At 42.4% G+C, this 13,989-nt stretch overlaps 1 protein-coding gene across 2 annotated transcripts in view; it reads left to right on the top strand.

Annotated features, from left to right (window-relative positions):
* Positions 1 to 13,989, top strand: part of LOC117964298 (immunoglobulin superfamily DCC subclass member 4-like) — a 57,999-nt gene that overhangs the window by 8,197 nt on the left and 35,813 nt on the right. For both annotated transcript variants that reach the window (XM_058999026.1, XM_058999027.1), the window contains exons 2-3: positions 10,138 to 10,455; positions 12,993 to 13,134. In XM_058999026.1, coding sequence (XP_058855009.1) covers positions 10,138 to 10,455; positions 12,993 to 13,134 — 460 coding nt within the window. The remainder of the gene's footprint in view (positions 1 to 10,137; positions 10,456 to 12,992; positions 13,135 to 13,989) is intronic.

The raw sequence follows: 13,989 nt of genomic DNA on the forward strand, positions 1-13,989 counted from the left end.
TGGTGAAAATGAAGAACAGGGTTAATTGTGTGCCAGGTTCTTCTGTAGTGAAACATGGGGCAGTCTTGTCTTATAAGTACATTGATGTAGATTAAAATTGCCATATAGGAAAATGATGGTGTTGGCAAATACTTTATGTATGTATGCTTGTGTGGGATTAGGAGTCTCCCCATAGGAAAGGGCTGCACTTATCGAAGGTAACTTTAGGAAAATCAGTTGCCCATAGTGTACCGTTTGTAATGACCGGTGTCCTTTTACAGAACAATGCATAAATTGCTTAAATCTGTTTAGATTCAGTTCTTATGATGTGAAAATAGCCCTTCTCAGAATGAATCAGTCCCTGTTACTGCAAATTGTGAAATGGTAATGAAATAGTAACATAGAAACAAAGATGGGACCCAAGGTTCTGTCAGCTCCTCTTGGTCTTATTGAAACAGCGTGGGTGTGAAGTGTGTACGTGTAGAGTTGCTGGTTCACAGGTTTGGGCTGGTTAAGCAGGAGTTTGGAGAGCCTTACAGTAAACACAGGAAAATCACAGACAGACTTTCAATGATTTCTCACTCTTTACCATTTAAAGGGGACATGATGAAACAATAAGAGCTTGTGCAATTTAACTGGGACAGAACCATGTGTACACCGCCCCTGTATAGTGTGTTATTATTTCTTCCACCTTCAAAGAGCCTGTTTATGGTATACATTAAGAGCTATAGAAAAGACCTGTGGCGTGTGACTTTGCAGACTGCCCAATCAACAGATCACAGAGATGTGCAAACTGTTCTAGAGAAACAATGTGTTTTTATTGCAGCTCGCCGGTGTTTTCTGTAGGTCTCCACAGCATCCCTGAGAGTGCAGCACTCACTGTAACTGAATGGGACTAGTAATGATCCCCTCCTGGTTGAGATCCCCAGAGACGGGGGTATTGTGAAGGCGTCAGTACGGATGGGAGCTGCACTGATAAATTGTGCTTCAGTTTACAGTAGGAGGTTGCACCGCAAATGCAGTTATATCAAAGTCGGTTTTGTTTGGGCATGCTGTTGCAGTAGGTATGATAGTATTATAGGCTGTAGGCTCATCTGAAATTACATTCGGTTTTCCATGCATCTTTGTCATGTGGTTCAAATCCACGCACTGTAGGTGTAAGTCAGGATGAACATCATTTTAAGATAGTATTCTAACAAACTGCCCTTTTTTAATAACCAGATGTAAGATGTTACCTACTGTATTGTTTTAAGTGACTACACTGTGATTTGTGAGGAATAGTAAATGCATTGCATGCTACTGTAGTTTAAAGGTTGCAATAAGCATTCTCTCTAGACACATCTCTGGACAATGAGATTATTGTTCAGCATCTACAAATTTAAATGACCCTACCAATTTTGGGGGAAAATTAAAAAAATATATATATAAATAAAGTTGTTTTCAATTGCACCGAGTATGCATTTAATGATAAATATATATTTATCATCAAATGCATGATCCAGCTTCTAAAGCAAAAACAGAAAATATCACAAAATCTTCCAAAATTCTGGTTGTTAATAAAAATAGATATGAAAAACACTCGCCAAGCCCTGACGGCTTTACTAGAGCCTAAAGCACTAAGCTGACATAATGCTGTAGGTTCTGCACAGCTTATCTTTTCAGTTTGACTTGGGTTACCACTGGAATCCCAGTGTCCTGTGAAGCACCACTTGTTTGGGGGAAGGGAGGTGGAGTTTTAATAAGAACAATCGGCGATGTTTTTGTTCACAGTTCCCAGCCCTGGTATACAAGACAGAGAGATCATGAGATCGGTGCTTAATTTGAACGCCTCTAACAAGAAGTAATCCAGCCGTGGCTCACAGCTGTCCCCCCCCCGCCCCCCCCCCCCCATCTAATTTAAACTAAATACAAAACGCAGCATTTTAGACTCGTCTGATGTGACCTATATAAAAAGAAAGATTTAAAATAGCAGATCTGATACAGTAGACGCTTGGAGCAGTTCACAGGAATTACAAACTAATTCTTTTCCCAGCGATATCAGCAGCTGTGCGGCCAGATGTTGCCATAAAACTGATTTAGCCAAGACCAGATTTCTCCTTCTTAATGGAAAAAAAGATGAACGTTCTTGGTGGTGTTTGACAAAAATGTATTTTCTTTCACACACTTTAACATTAAAAAACACATAATAACGTGATTGGGCAGTGTCGGTGGTAATGTATGTGGAAAACGTCACTTGGCAGCTATATTAAGTGCTTCTGATTCCTATTAAGATAGTCTGTTACAATGAAATGATTTGTCTCTGTGCAGAGAGGAATGTGCTAGATTTTTTGTGTAGTTTTTTAATTTCTCTAGATTCATTTATGGAAATGTTGTGTAATATTTCAGGGTCATTTCAGTCCACTGTAGTCGGGGGTGGGCATCTGAAAGGATGGACCAAATAAATAGTTAATTTCAGAACCTCAAAACCCAATTAAGGATGCGAGTAAGAGTAAGACTATAAATATATCCAGCAAACGTTTGTCTTATTGACACTGTGTTACGAACCTGGCAGCCGGTTTAGTTTGCTTACTTTATTAACACAGAATATGATTGAGCGTTGAAAGTTGTGCTTGCTGTTCAGGCTTGCTGGTACTGCAGAACATCGCTGTCTCTTTGTTAGTGGAGTGATATTGCTAGCTCTGTCCGGTTTCTTATTTTTAATAGGCTATTTAAAGACCTACGCTGGCTTGAAAGTTGCTGATGTTTTTATCAGGGGGCAGATTTATGGGTTCCTCCATAAGCCCACACGCATCCTGCCATTTGAAAGATGTCAAGCAGCCCCTCATGCAGTGAACTCATGTAGAGTAGCTGACTTCACGGCATTCCTTCTGGGACTGCAGGGTAGTGATTGTGGGCCACCTACAGGATGCCTACTGCACAGACACCCCATCTAACCCCTTCCGACACACAAGGGATTGAGCACTTCTTCTGAAAATACATTGAGAGTGACTCGCGAGGAAACTGACAATTTGGATGACCAGATCCAACCTGTCGGCACATTTTTAAACCCTGTTTCGTGGACCTTGTTGCAAAAGTAAGAAAGTTGGTATTTTTATTTGTGGAACACTTGTACCTTAAAGGGTTAAGGTAATAAGAAATCGAGGACGGGGAAATCGGCATGTGGCCGTCAAAAGCCTACTGAGACTAGAAAAATACAAAAAAGCAGCACTATTCAATATTTGCTGGTAGTGTTTTCGAAGAAGTAGGATAGTACACCTCATTTCTGACAAACAGTAGCTGCACAGCTCCGTGAGATGCACACCATTAAGCTTTGTTGCTCATGGATACAGTATATCAGTGCCCTCTGCCTGAGGCAGGTTTTCCCTAACCTTTGCTTTTTGATCTGTTTCTGCTTGGTCCCCCTCGCTTGTCTGGAGCCCATGACTTCTTGGGTGTTGCATTGACTCTCGTTAAGTGCAGATTTACTATTCTGAACTCCCTCATGGTGTTGGATTGCGACAATGCTTCCATGCTTCTGCATTCAAAGTTTTACGCCAAACAGAATCAGTTTTTCAGTAGTTCGGTAGCTGTTGCTGTGATTTTTCGATGTCTTGCCTGTAAACGCACTCAAAGAACAGAAAGCAGCTGAGGAACATTGTGATTGATGATGCAATTTCTTTAACACAGGCAGCTCTCAATGACCTGTCCTGCCCTTCCCACCGAAGCGTTTGCATCAGTTTCGGTCGGGTTGTTGCAGAGAGTTTGCAGCTTTGCCTCTCACGAGCGTGTCCGCACTGGAGCGGTGCTGGCGGTTTGCAGTTTTATGAGATCACCGCTAACTACTGTTGCAATAAAATGGCCATTTCCGTTGGCCGATACTTGGGAGATTTCATTTCGTTTTTCCTGCAAGGCGCTGGAGCAGCAGCCTGCTCCCGAGTGCAATAGACGCTGGAGGAACATGCAGAAGAGGCTTTCCAAGGAAAAAGTGGACTTCTTGTTAAACTGCTCCCGAGAAGCGCTCTGCTATATTAATCAGTTTTGATTCAGGAAAAACGCGTAATTAAAGAATTAGGGCTATAGACTGCCTAATTCTGGAGGGAGGTTTAATTGGTTCATTTAAACAATTTAGAACAGGGCTGGGACAAAGAAAAGTAGTGCAAGGGCCGACTTTGACCACTGCTGTTCTACATCAAATTACTAGAGCATATTGGGGCATAGATTTTCAGATGTACATGGTATTCTTATTAGAGCACAGCTCTCGTACTGTATCTCTTCTCATACATTTTAGTAAAACAACAAAATGTGGCTCTTCAGCATCTGTAAGTTTGTATTTAGTATCAGTATCAGCCCTTGCATCAACCTCATTTGTGTCTGAATCTTAAAAAGACACCCATTCAGTCTTCACCCGCGCTGTGTTTACTGTACAGACGTGAAGTTCTTTCACAGCTGTCTGATTGGTCTGTGTCGCTGAGCATGTTCCAGATGCAGTCAAGCCATTTTTAAAAATAGCATGCCCCAAGAATCCACGCTAAATACCGGGCAGTTGTAAAACATGTGGCTACCCCAATTAATAAACGCGCATTATTATTAAATACTCAACAAAGAATTGGGTCTAAACCTCTTGGCAATTGTGACAGTCTGGCTCGCAGTGGTGATGTGGATGACGTCACGGACCAGGAAGTAACTCAAACCAAACAGTGGATGGGCGGTTGAAGCTGAGTGTTAGTGCACTCAGCGTATTTAATAAACAAAATATTAAACAAATTAACACAACACAAAACAAAAGGGCACAAGGGCCAAACGAATGAACAAACAAACAAGTAAGTGATGTGCTGGGAAATCCAGCACGTCTTAGCAATTGTTTTGTTAATGTTGCTTTTTCTCTCTCCGCTCTCCCGTACTCTCCTCTACACTCTCAACCCCGAGTGCAGAGTGCTGCTGGTTTATATACTCTGGCCGAGGGATTAACTAGTTGGTAATTATCTTATTATCCCTTGGCCAGAGTCTGCACGCGTTTGGTAAGGATGCATGACTGTCAGCTAGTTAAATAATCAGTAGCTGATCAGCCATGCATCCTCACGGGGTTTTTAAATATAATAACAAAAGACGCGGCGCTTTTACCCGCGCCGCAAACAAAAATACAAATAATAATAAATAGGGGCGGGACACTCCGCCACAGCAATATACTGCATGCTGGAGCTATGCCGGTTTGACCTGAAATTAGAAATACAAGACCATTTTTATTTTGTTCACCTTATTATAAAATAGTACATTTAATTTGGTTTTAACAGTATCGTAAGAATTGTTTCAGGCAATAAATAAAATTGGTGTTTTGCAATGTTTACAAAACCTTTTTGCAACTCAGATTTCTTTCTATTTTTTTTTTTATATATATATATATATACACACAATTCAAATGCCTCCTTACTGCTGGAATCAACTTAATGAACAGAACCGTTTCATATGCAAAGCCAATCGCACGCTTTTACCCACGGAACCTAAGCAACTGAGCCATGGAAACAAGAGACCAATCAGAGATCTCCGTCTGGAGCCATGGGGCTGGACCAGTAGGGGCTGATTTCCCTTCTCAAGCCAGTATATTATTTTTGAAAGGCCGACTGTGCTCTTAATGACTAAGGCTCCTCCACACTTAACAGGTCAACACGATTTAACAATAATCCCTAAATGAAGCCAGCTACATGAAAATGAGTGTGACAAATAGACTAACAGACAGATGGAAATGTTTCTGTAAATATCCCCGATTTTCTGTTGCTTTCAATTACTTTTGGTTTAGAATGTTAGAAACACATTTGATCATAACTGGTTCAGTAGTTCAGCCTCCTGAAATCACAGTGCTCAATCCAGCTTGTACAGTACCTGTGGCCCACATTTATTCATTATCTGCTTTACTAACTAGATTACTAACTGGCAGGGAGGTTAGACATTAAAGCCACGAGAGAAATAAATGCAGTCGGTCTGGATTCAAACATGCCTCCCCTTGCCCTTGGTTGATCAATATTCGTGTGCTTATGTAAATGAGATAAAAGCAGCTCGACAGTGCTTGCTTCTGTACAGTGCGTGCTGTCGTAGTGACGGAATGAAGTGTAATTGAATGGGAACAGTTGTTGTGAGATGTAGATTCACGGACATGATACCAGCAGGTGTGTCTGATTGCAGCTCTGTAACTGGAAGCCTGCTCTACCTGTACATCCACATGGGAGGATCTCTGGGCAGTCGTGTTAATGTGGGAATAGTCTGTGCATCTCTGGTGAGATTAGACGGAAACCAGTCTTACTGTACTGTAAAAGGGTAACTGTACTTTCACAGAAATCAGTCTTGCTGTACTGTAAAAGGGTAACTGTATACTTTTACAGAACACTGCGCAGAATATTGAAAGGGTTGCGTTTGTCAGGTTTATCTTGCAAGGTATAAAGACCACGTTGCTCAACAGCACCATTTAGCAGGCTAACACTGTTCAAGGGCAGCTTATGCAAAATGTTTGCTGGCATCTTGCCACTGCATCCATTCACAGACTCTGCATTCGCATATAAAAAGAGCTGTGTCTTTGAGAGAAATGCTGATTTTCATGTACTGTTCTATAAATTTAACGGCACTTTCGCTCTCAAGGATTTTGCTTAGTACCACGGAACAACGCCAAGGTCTCCTGCTCCGTTTGCGTTTTGCCTCAATAATTAGACTGGTCGATGGGTCAAAATGTTGTGCTTTTCCATGACAGATGTCCGCTGTGCCAACGATTGGTATGTAGTAAGAGGAGGTCCCATGCCAGGCCGCGCACATTGGTCTCATTTCAAAGGGCCAGAGCCCAGGAGCACGGTTTCCATTGCAGACCCGGAAAGAGTGTCTGTCTGTAATCTCGAGAATCCTGCCAGCGTACAAACTGAAAAAACAAAGCCAAACAAATCTTAATTTGATTCCGGTAACAAGAGTTGTAAACACACGTGTACCTTTTAAGCCTTGCCTCACGTTGTGCGCCCTCACATCCATTTACCGGCAAACGAAACGTTGTGTTCTCGGTTAACTCTTTGACTGCTGGACACAGAACCACCGCAGTCGTCTCTTGAGAGACAGCTCTGCTCTCTGCTTTGGCTTCTACTGTACCTTTTTGCTAATGGTTTTTTATGTCTTGCTTACCACATAGCTGAATAAATACTGTGACCCCAATTCAAACTGTAGGGGTATCCAGAATATAAGGGTTTAAGTTGTATGTAATTGTAAAATGTAAGTGATATGTTAAATTATTAATATTTCATGCATTATAATTAAACCCCCAAAATATCATGCAAAACAAAGAGGAGCAACACCCAGCTATCAGGTAATATGTTACATATTCTTTAAAACCTGCTGGCTGTGACTACCTTGCCTCTGAATGTGTTTCAGGTCAATCTCATTTGTCTCTAAATGCATTACCAATTGACAGTTTGAATACGGGTCTGGAATATGGTTTTGCAGTCAATAGCGAGAGAAGCTTCACCACACTGTTCATTTCACAGCAATTCATTATTGCTTTTGCTCTACGGCGAGTGTGTGTGCTTGTTTGTTTGCAGAGTGTTTGCAGATTATTCAACACTTTGCTACAGACTGAAGCTCCGAATTGAAATTACATTTTGCTTGAGCAGAAGCGCTACAGGTATTGGAGGAAAAGGCAGCCTGTCATGTCACTGCAGACCGCTCCTGGAAGGTCGTTTTCAAAGGGCTCAGTTCATCTCCAATGGCACAGGTCATGTTTGACTTGCAGGCACATTAAGCAGCAGCTGTGACTATCTCCTGTTTCCTTTTTTTATATATATATAATGTTACTATTTTTATTTATTTTCCCTCAATTTGGAATGTCCAATTATGTTTTTTCTCCTCACCGCAGCGAGTCCCCACACAGCACAGACGCTCTGAGGGCGTGTGAGTGTCCTCCGATCTCACGAGCCTAAAGCCAGATTCGCTTTTACACCGAGCAATCCATAGCAGAGGTGGGCGGGCTACCGATCCTGGAGAACAGAGATCAGCCCTGCCTCTTATCCACTCTGAATGTGCTCAGTGTCTGGCCAGTAGAGTTGGCTGTTGCGTTATGAGGAGAAGCAATCCCTGCCGGTTTCCCATCCCCACCCCTGGGAGCGTCAGAGCCAATGTGACGCCTCGCTTGGGGTTCCCAGCAAAGTTCGGCTTCTTTGCACAGCCTGGATGCGAACTGGCGCCATCCAAGCTGTGTGAACCATAAACTAGATGAGCCACTCAGGGACCCTCCTTTTTAATATTTAAAATAAGATTTGATTTACAATGTTTTTCATGATGATGTTGATTTTGAAGTTGGTCAGTTGTGTCTGAAAAATAATATTTGGTAGCTGTAGTTGTCTGAGTAGTAGTTGTATTGTTTTCTTTAAACGGGAGAACGTGATTGGTTGTCATATTTGGTAGTGGGTGTCCCTGCGGTGAAACTGCATGAAAATTGGTCAAGCAGACAAATGCTTTAGCTAATGCTTCCATCACAACGCTGTAGAAGGCGTTCATCAAAAGTGTTCCGACTGCCCAGCCAAGGGCTGTTTTTTTTAATAGGTTTGATTTTGTTCAGTCTGGTGTGTTTGTTATGGAACTTGCTATGACCGTTCCTTTTCAAGTTCCTTGGGGGGTGCTGATGATTAAGCTCTTACTGGTGTGGCTACAGTAATGAAGACTTTTTTGGGAGTCCTTTGGACATTTTTAACACAATGTTGTTCTGCACACTTCTTTGGTACCTGTCACAGATATGTAATCTGTTATAATTTGTATAAAGCCCTCCGAGCTGCAGTGACTGTAAGTCCTGTAAAGAGCCTTTCCAACCTCTTGAACTGCAGCGTTCGCTCTCCTTCCTTCTGAATGGATCGTGTGGCTGCCCCTGGTCTTTAGGGATCACCGGCTCTTCACCCAGACCTGTTCTGACAGATTAAAGGGACTCTGGTGTTGCTGGGGTTTTCATCCCTTGTCTGCTGTACACTGCAGCTAGGATGATAATGCCATGCGCATTACAGATGGATGAACACATTAAGCATTCTGGGAAGTGTGGCTAGGTGGCACAGGGTGCGTTAACGTACTAGCCTTTCCACTTTGGAGGCCTGGGATGAATCTGGATATAGTGAGTTTGATTACTGTCGCAGTACTGTAGCCCATACCATAAAACCAGCATGCAATTCTGCAGTTAGGATGCAACTTGTTGTCCCTGTGCATCGGAGAGTCCTCGGATTTCATAGCGGGAATGGAGTTTCTTTGTCAGGAAGCACTTGTTCCTTTTCAAGCCTTGGTTATCACACATTTAAAGAATGATACAGTGCTATAACAGTAAGATATCAGGCGTGGCAGCACTGTGCAGTACTTAACACTTCATATCTCATAGAGATCCCTGTAGCCCAGAGGTGGGGCTCGCTTCCAGGTGATACTGTGTGTGATAACGAGCAGGCAGGGAGCCATGTGCTTTGAGTCTAGTGTTGATAAACTCCTTGCCAGGGAAGCTGGAATCCCTTTTCATTGGAACCGTGACAGAATCACCTGGATGAGGTCCACAGCAGTTTCCTTCCGAGTAAGATAGAGTGTGTGTGTGTGGGGCATGTTTTATAGTATAAACACTATAAACTAGCCCGTGTTTTTGAAAGCATTTTAAAGGATTCCAGTTAACAGGTTGCAGAGTAAACTTGAGGAGTTACTGCAGTATACTGGAACCTTTTGAATCTCTGACAATCTTTAACTAAGCTGTCTGTCCAGATTAATCTGCAAAGGGCTTCTGCATCAGTCTTGCACATCAGCTTTTGTACACATCACAGGGTGCATTAGTCACAGTAGCTTTTAAAGGGGCCTGCGGTGCACAGTCGGAAACTGATTATCCTTAATGCAATCGCCTTGTTTAGAGGCGGTGGTGTAAGGGATTTTAAGCAGCTGTATATCCCTATTAATACATACTTGGGTACTGCTGTAAGGAACGAGTAGACAAATCAGCATGGCTGAAGCCTTCATCGTTGTTAACACTAGCATTAGCCAAAACGATTTGTCTACTTGGCTTAGTCTCTTATAGTCTTGCAGTGCACAACTTTATCCCTGTTTTAAGATCTTCACTAATGCAGTATACACTAATCTGTTAATGCATACTTGACTTCCAGCTGACACCACCCCTGTCTCCCTTTTTTTCTCCCCCTGTTCCAGATAAAGCTTATTCCCTGGAGCTGAGCTGCAGCGCTGGTCCAGTTCATTTTGTTCTAGAACCCGCCCAAGAGCTGATGCTGGACTGTAACCTGCCGGCTGTGGAGCAGCCCGCCCACATCTCCTGGGAGAAGGACGGTGTGCCGGTGGTGAGTGATGGGCTCCTGCAGGTGCTGCCCAACGGCTCCCTGTCCATCCTGCAGGCCGTGCGCGAGGGCAGGGTCCCGGAGCGGCGGGGCAGTGCTGAGGGGAGCTACTCCTGCACCGTGAGCAGCTCATTCGGGGCCATCGCCAGCCGCACAGCCGTCATCCGAGACTCCAGTAAGTAGAGATTCAGGGTGATGCGATTTAGAAACGGCACATTTCTAAATGTCTCTTTTCTAGTATGTTTTGATGCTCCAACCAAAGAGGCTCCAACCAAAGAGTAAAAGCCCCTGTTACTGTACATCCAAGAAATGATTCCAAAGGGTCAGTATAGCTTCGGCAGTGAAAGGCGCTAGACACACCTTTTCTTGTTAAGCATTCCTCATTTACACACATATAACAATTAAAGACATGTAATGATCATTATAATCCCGTACACATGACTTGAAGCATTCTACTGGTAGGTTGTCATTAAAATATTATGGTGGTAAACAGTTAAGTCATTGAAACCTTATTAACGCATTGATAAATGTTTTAAAAATGGATTCCTAACCCTAAAGCGTTCACGTTTATTTATTCTTTCTCTTTTCTCACCTGAATTATCTAGTTTATTTTGTTTATTGTAGTTTTCGGTGCAGCTGAAAAAGATTAGGACGCTTGTGATTTTGAATGCTCAGCTCTGGGAGTGTGGCGGCAGGTGCAGTAAACCTAAGTGCTGTAAATGTGATTTCCTCGCCTGTGGGAAGAGTTCATTAGAAAGCTGGCTTGGTTGTATGGACAGCGTAGGAGTTGGCAATACTGATAGCTGTCCATGAATCGTGCCAGGAATTCACAATGCTTTTTTGACGATCCATCTTGAAGGGAGGCGGGGGTGGGGGAAGGGGGTGCTTTATCAATTAGAAGTAAAGAATAAAGCCAGTTTCATGTAATGAAAAGCTTTTGTAGTCTTGGTATACTTTTCTGTTGGTTATGTGCCTACTGTTCAAGGTTACAGATGCACAGTACGTTACAGTAGCTCTGAGAAGTCCGATTTCAAAGGTCAGGTATTGCTGCCCTTCATTATTTCTTGCATTGTCGTGCAATATCAGCAAAGGAATCTTCTTTGTACACAGGGTGACATTTTCACAGTTGGGATCAATGAAAGCAGACTCTATCTATGCGTCACGGCCTACTGACTGTCTGGTGTACATAACAGCCAATAGTTAGGGTGGCTCATGCAGCAAATGTCATTTGTGTCAGTTTTGGGGGGATTTAGAAACCAGAGCGTCTCTGTTAATATTGTGGGTTTTATCAAGCCATTCCCTGCAGCAGCTGTAATTAAAAACAATAATCCGGTAAAGATTACATTTGTTTAGAAGATACATTTTTCCAGTTAAACTGTGTTAAATAAAGCAGTACAGTATACAGAGACCTTTATAAAAAAGCCTAACGCACACACATTTAAATAAATGTTATGAGCCGTAATCGCATATTTATGATTTTGTTGGCAAGTACCTGCAATAACTTGTATTAGTTTTGTAAATAAATGAAAGCTGCCTTATATTAAGATAAACGTCAAACTAATATAAAAAGCCTTCCAAAAATACTATTCCTTGCATACACTGTCCAAGACAAGTACAAATAGGAGTGTGTGAAACCATGTTAAATATCCAGATAGATGATCATAATAATAATACAATGACTTTTTCATTGATGGTTATTTGACTTGTTTGTTTGGGAGGTACTCTCGTCCATAGGCAGTGCAGTGAAGTAATGACAGTGAATGAACACCAGATGTTCCGATTGCAAGCTGGTTTGTTCCTCGGTGGGAATTTTACCTTCAAATTGTGAGAAGTTCTGTTTGAAAGACTGAGCAATGACTCTCACCTGAACGAATATCCAATGTCAAAGTGATAGACCAGGGTATGCATTTCACTTACAGCAGGACATTTAAAGCAAAGCAGAAAGAAATTCAATAAAATAAAATACAAGAGAGGCAACAAACTTAAACCAGTCCTGCAGCCAGTCCTGCCTCGCAGATTAAAAACTGCCTGTGTTTCTGTACAGAGTCACTGCTGTGCACATTCGGAGCGTAGGGTTAAAATTGCAACATTCATTCTGGTATTGTCATTATCAGTGATTATCAATACAGTATAAACAAGACTTGCATGACTCATAATTGAAACTTAACAAGATTCCATTTATTTGATTCCAAAAGCACAAACTAGCATGTATTAAACTTCCGTTACATTTAGTAATGTGGATAGAAGATCTGGAGGCGTTGGAATCGTCTCGGGGTGTCTCTTAAAGACACTTAGATTTAAACTGAAAATGTGTAGTTTAAAATAAAATGGGGACCCTTAACTATTTCCTTTTATCTGTTCTTAAGAAACTGGTCATAAACCAATTTCTGTCAAACAGGTAATTCTGCTCATCTCCCAGCCACCACCTTACGTTCTATACTACAGGTTAAATATAGGACAGTATATTCTATTGTCCATGCTTGATAGAATACATCTGTGGACACCATGTCTTTGAGCTTATCTGGACATGTATTACTTTTATATACATGGTTCACTGAACACATCATTGGAGCTCCCACTTCCTCCCAATCATTCTTGACTAGCTAGAAAATTCTCCCTCCAGTTGCTGGTCCCCTTGGTATACATGATCATCCCATTTCTCTACAGGAAGTTTGTTTTGTCTAAGGCTGTGCCTCTTGCTTCTCTCTGCAGCTCTCTCCCGGTTCCTGCAGCACCCCGAGTCTCAGGTGGTGCAGCAGGGTGGCCTGGCGCGGTTCCAGTGCAGAATTGACGGGCTCCCAGCGCCGCTCATCACCTGGGAAAAAGACCAGACCCTCCTCCCCAACGAAGCCAGGTCAGTCATCACAGGCAGAGCCGGGCTGGCTCTGCTGTGTGCTGGACAGTGTGCCTTTAAGAGGACAGCCGCACATTCACTCGTTAGCTGCACCACAGGTTCTGTGGTTAATGGAGTAGTGAGTGAAAAACCTAAGTAAACAAGGCGTATTATTCCCCCCCAGAGAGGTCTTTTCATTGGTCAGCAACACTTGGTACTGCTTACGGTAATAACACAACCTCACGGTATTGTTCTTGGCACTGGCCTATCAACCGTGGATCTCTGCCAGGTTTTAAATTTAGCATAGTTTCCCACAGCACTATAAAATGAAACCTTGTTGGCTTTGGCTGTATAATTGCCTGCTTCATACAGTAAGACGCTCTAATGGTAAACACCAGGAGCCACATAGTTATAAAGTGCAGCATGCAGAAGGGTATGCCTTCCCAGCCAAACAGGCCCAGTGAAATGTATTCAAAGCAATCTTATCAAAATGAAGTGCATTAACAAGATACATGAGGAAAAACCTGGATATGCTTTTTTTTTTTTTTTTTAATCTGCGCATTCTGTCCGTGATTAGTAAACTGAAAAAGTTTAGCATATTTTTCAATCTCTAAATACATGCTTCTGTTTAATATCATCAAAACCTGCTTGATGTTGTATGGAGCCCTGGTGTGCAGTAGATTAGTGACGATAGTCAGGAGATGCTGCTTGTGCTTCCAAATGCTATTGGGCTACTTTATCCAAAATGTGTGTTTCTCTGTTTTAAAAGCACACAGGGACGTTCAGCAGCCCTGTTTCCTCGCGTATTGCATGTGTCGTTACATTGATGTGTATCCCCAGCTCTGTCAGGACCTATTCCCACACGAGCGAAACAAA

The sequence above is a fragment of the Acipenser ruthenus genome, chromosome 24, assembly GCF_902713425.1.
Source record: "Acipenser ruthenus chromosome 24, fAciRut3.2 maternal haplotype, whole genome shotgun sequence".
Lineage (NCBI taxonomy): Eukaryota > Metazoa > Chordata > Actinopteri > Acipenseriformes > Acipenseridae > Acipenser > Acipenser ruthenus.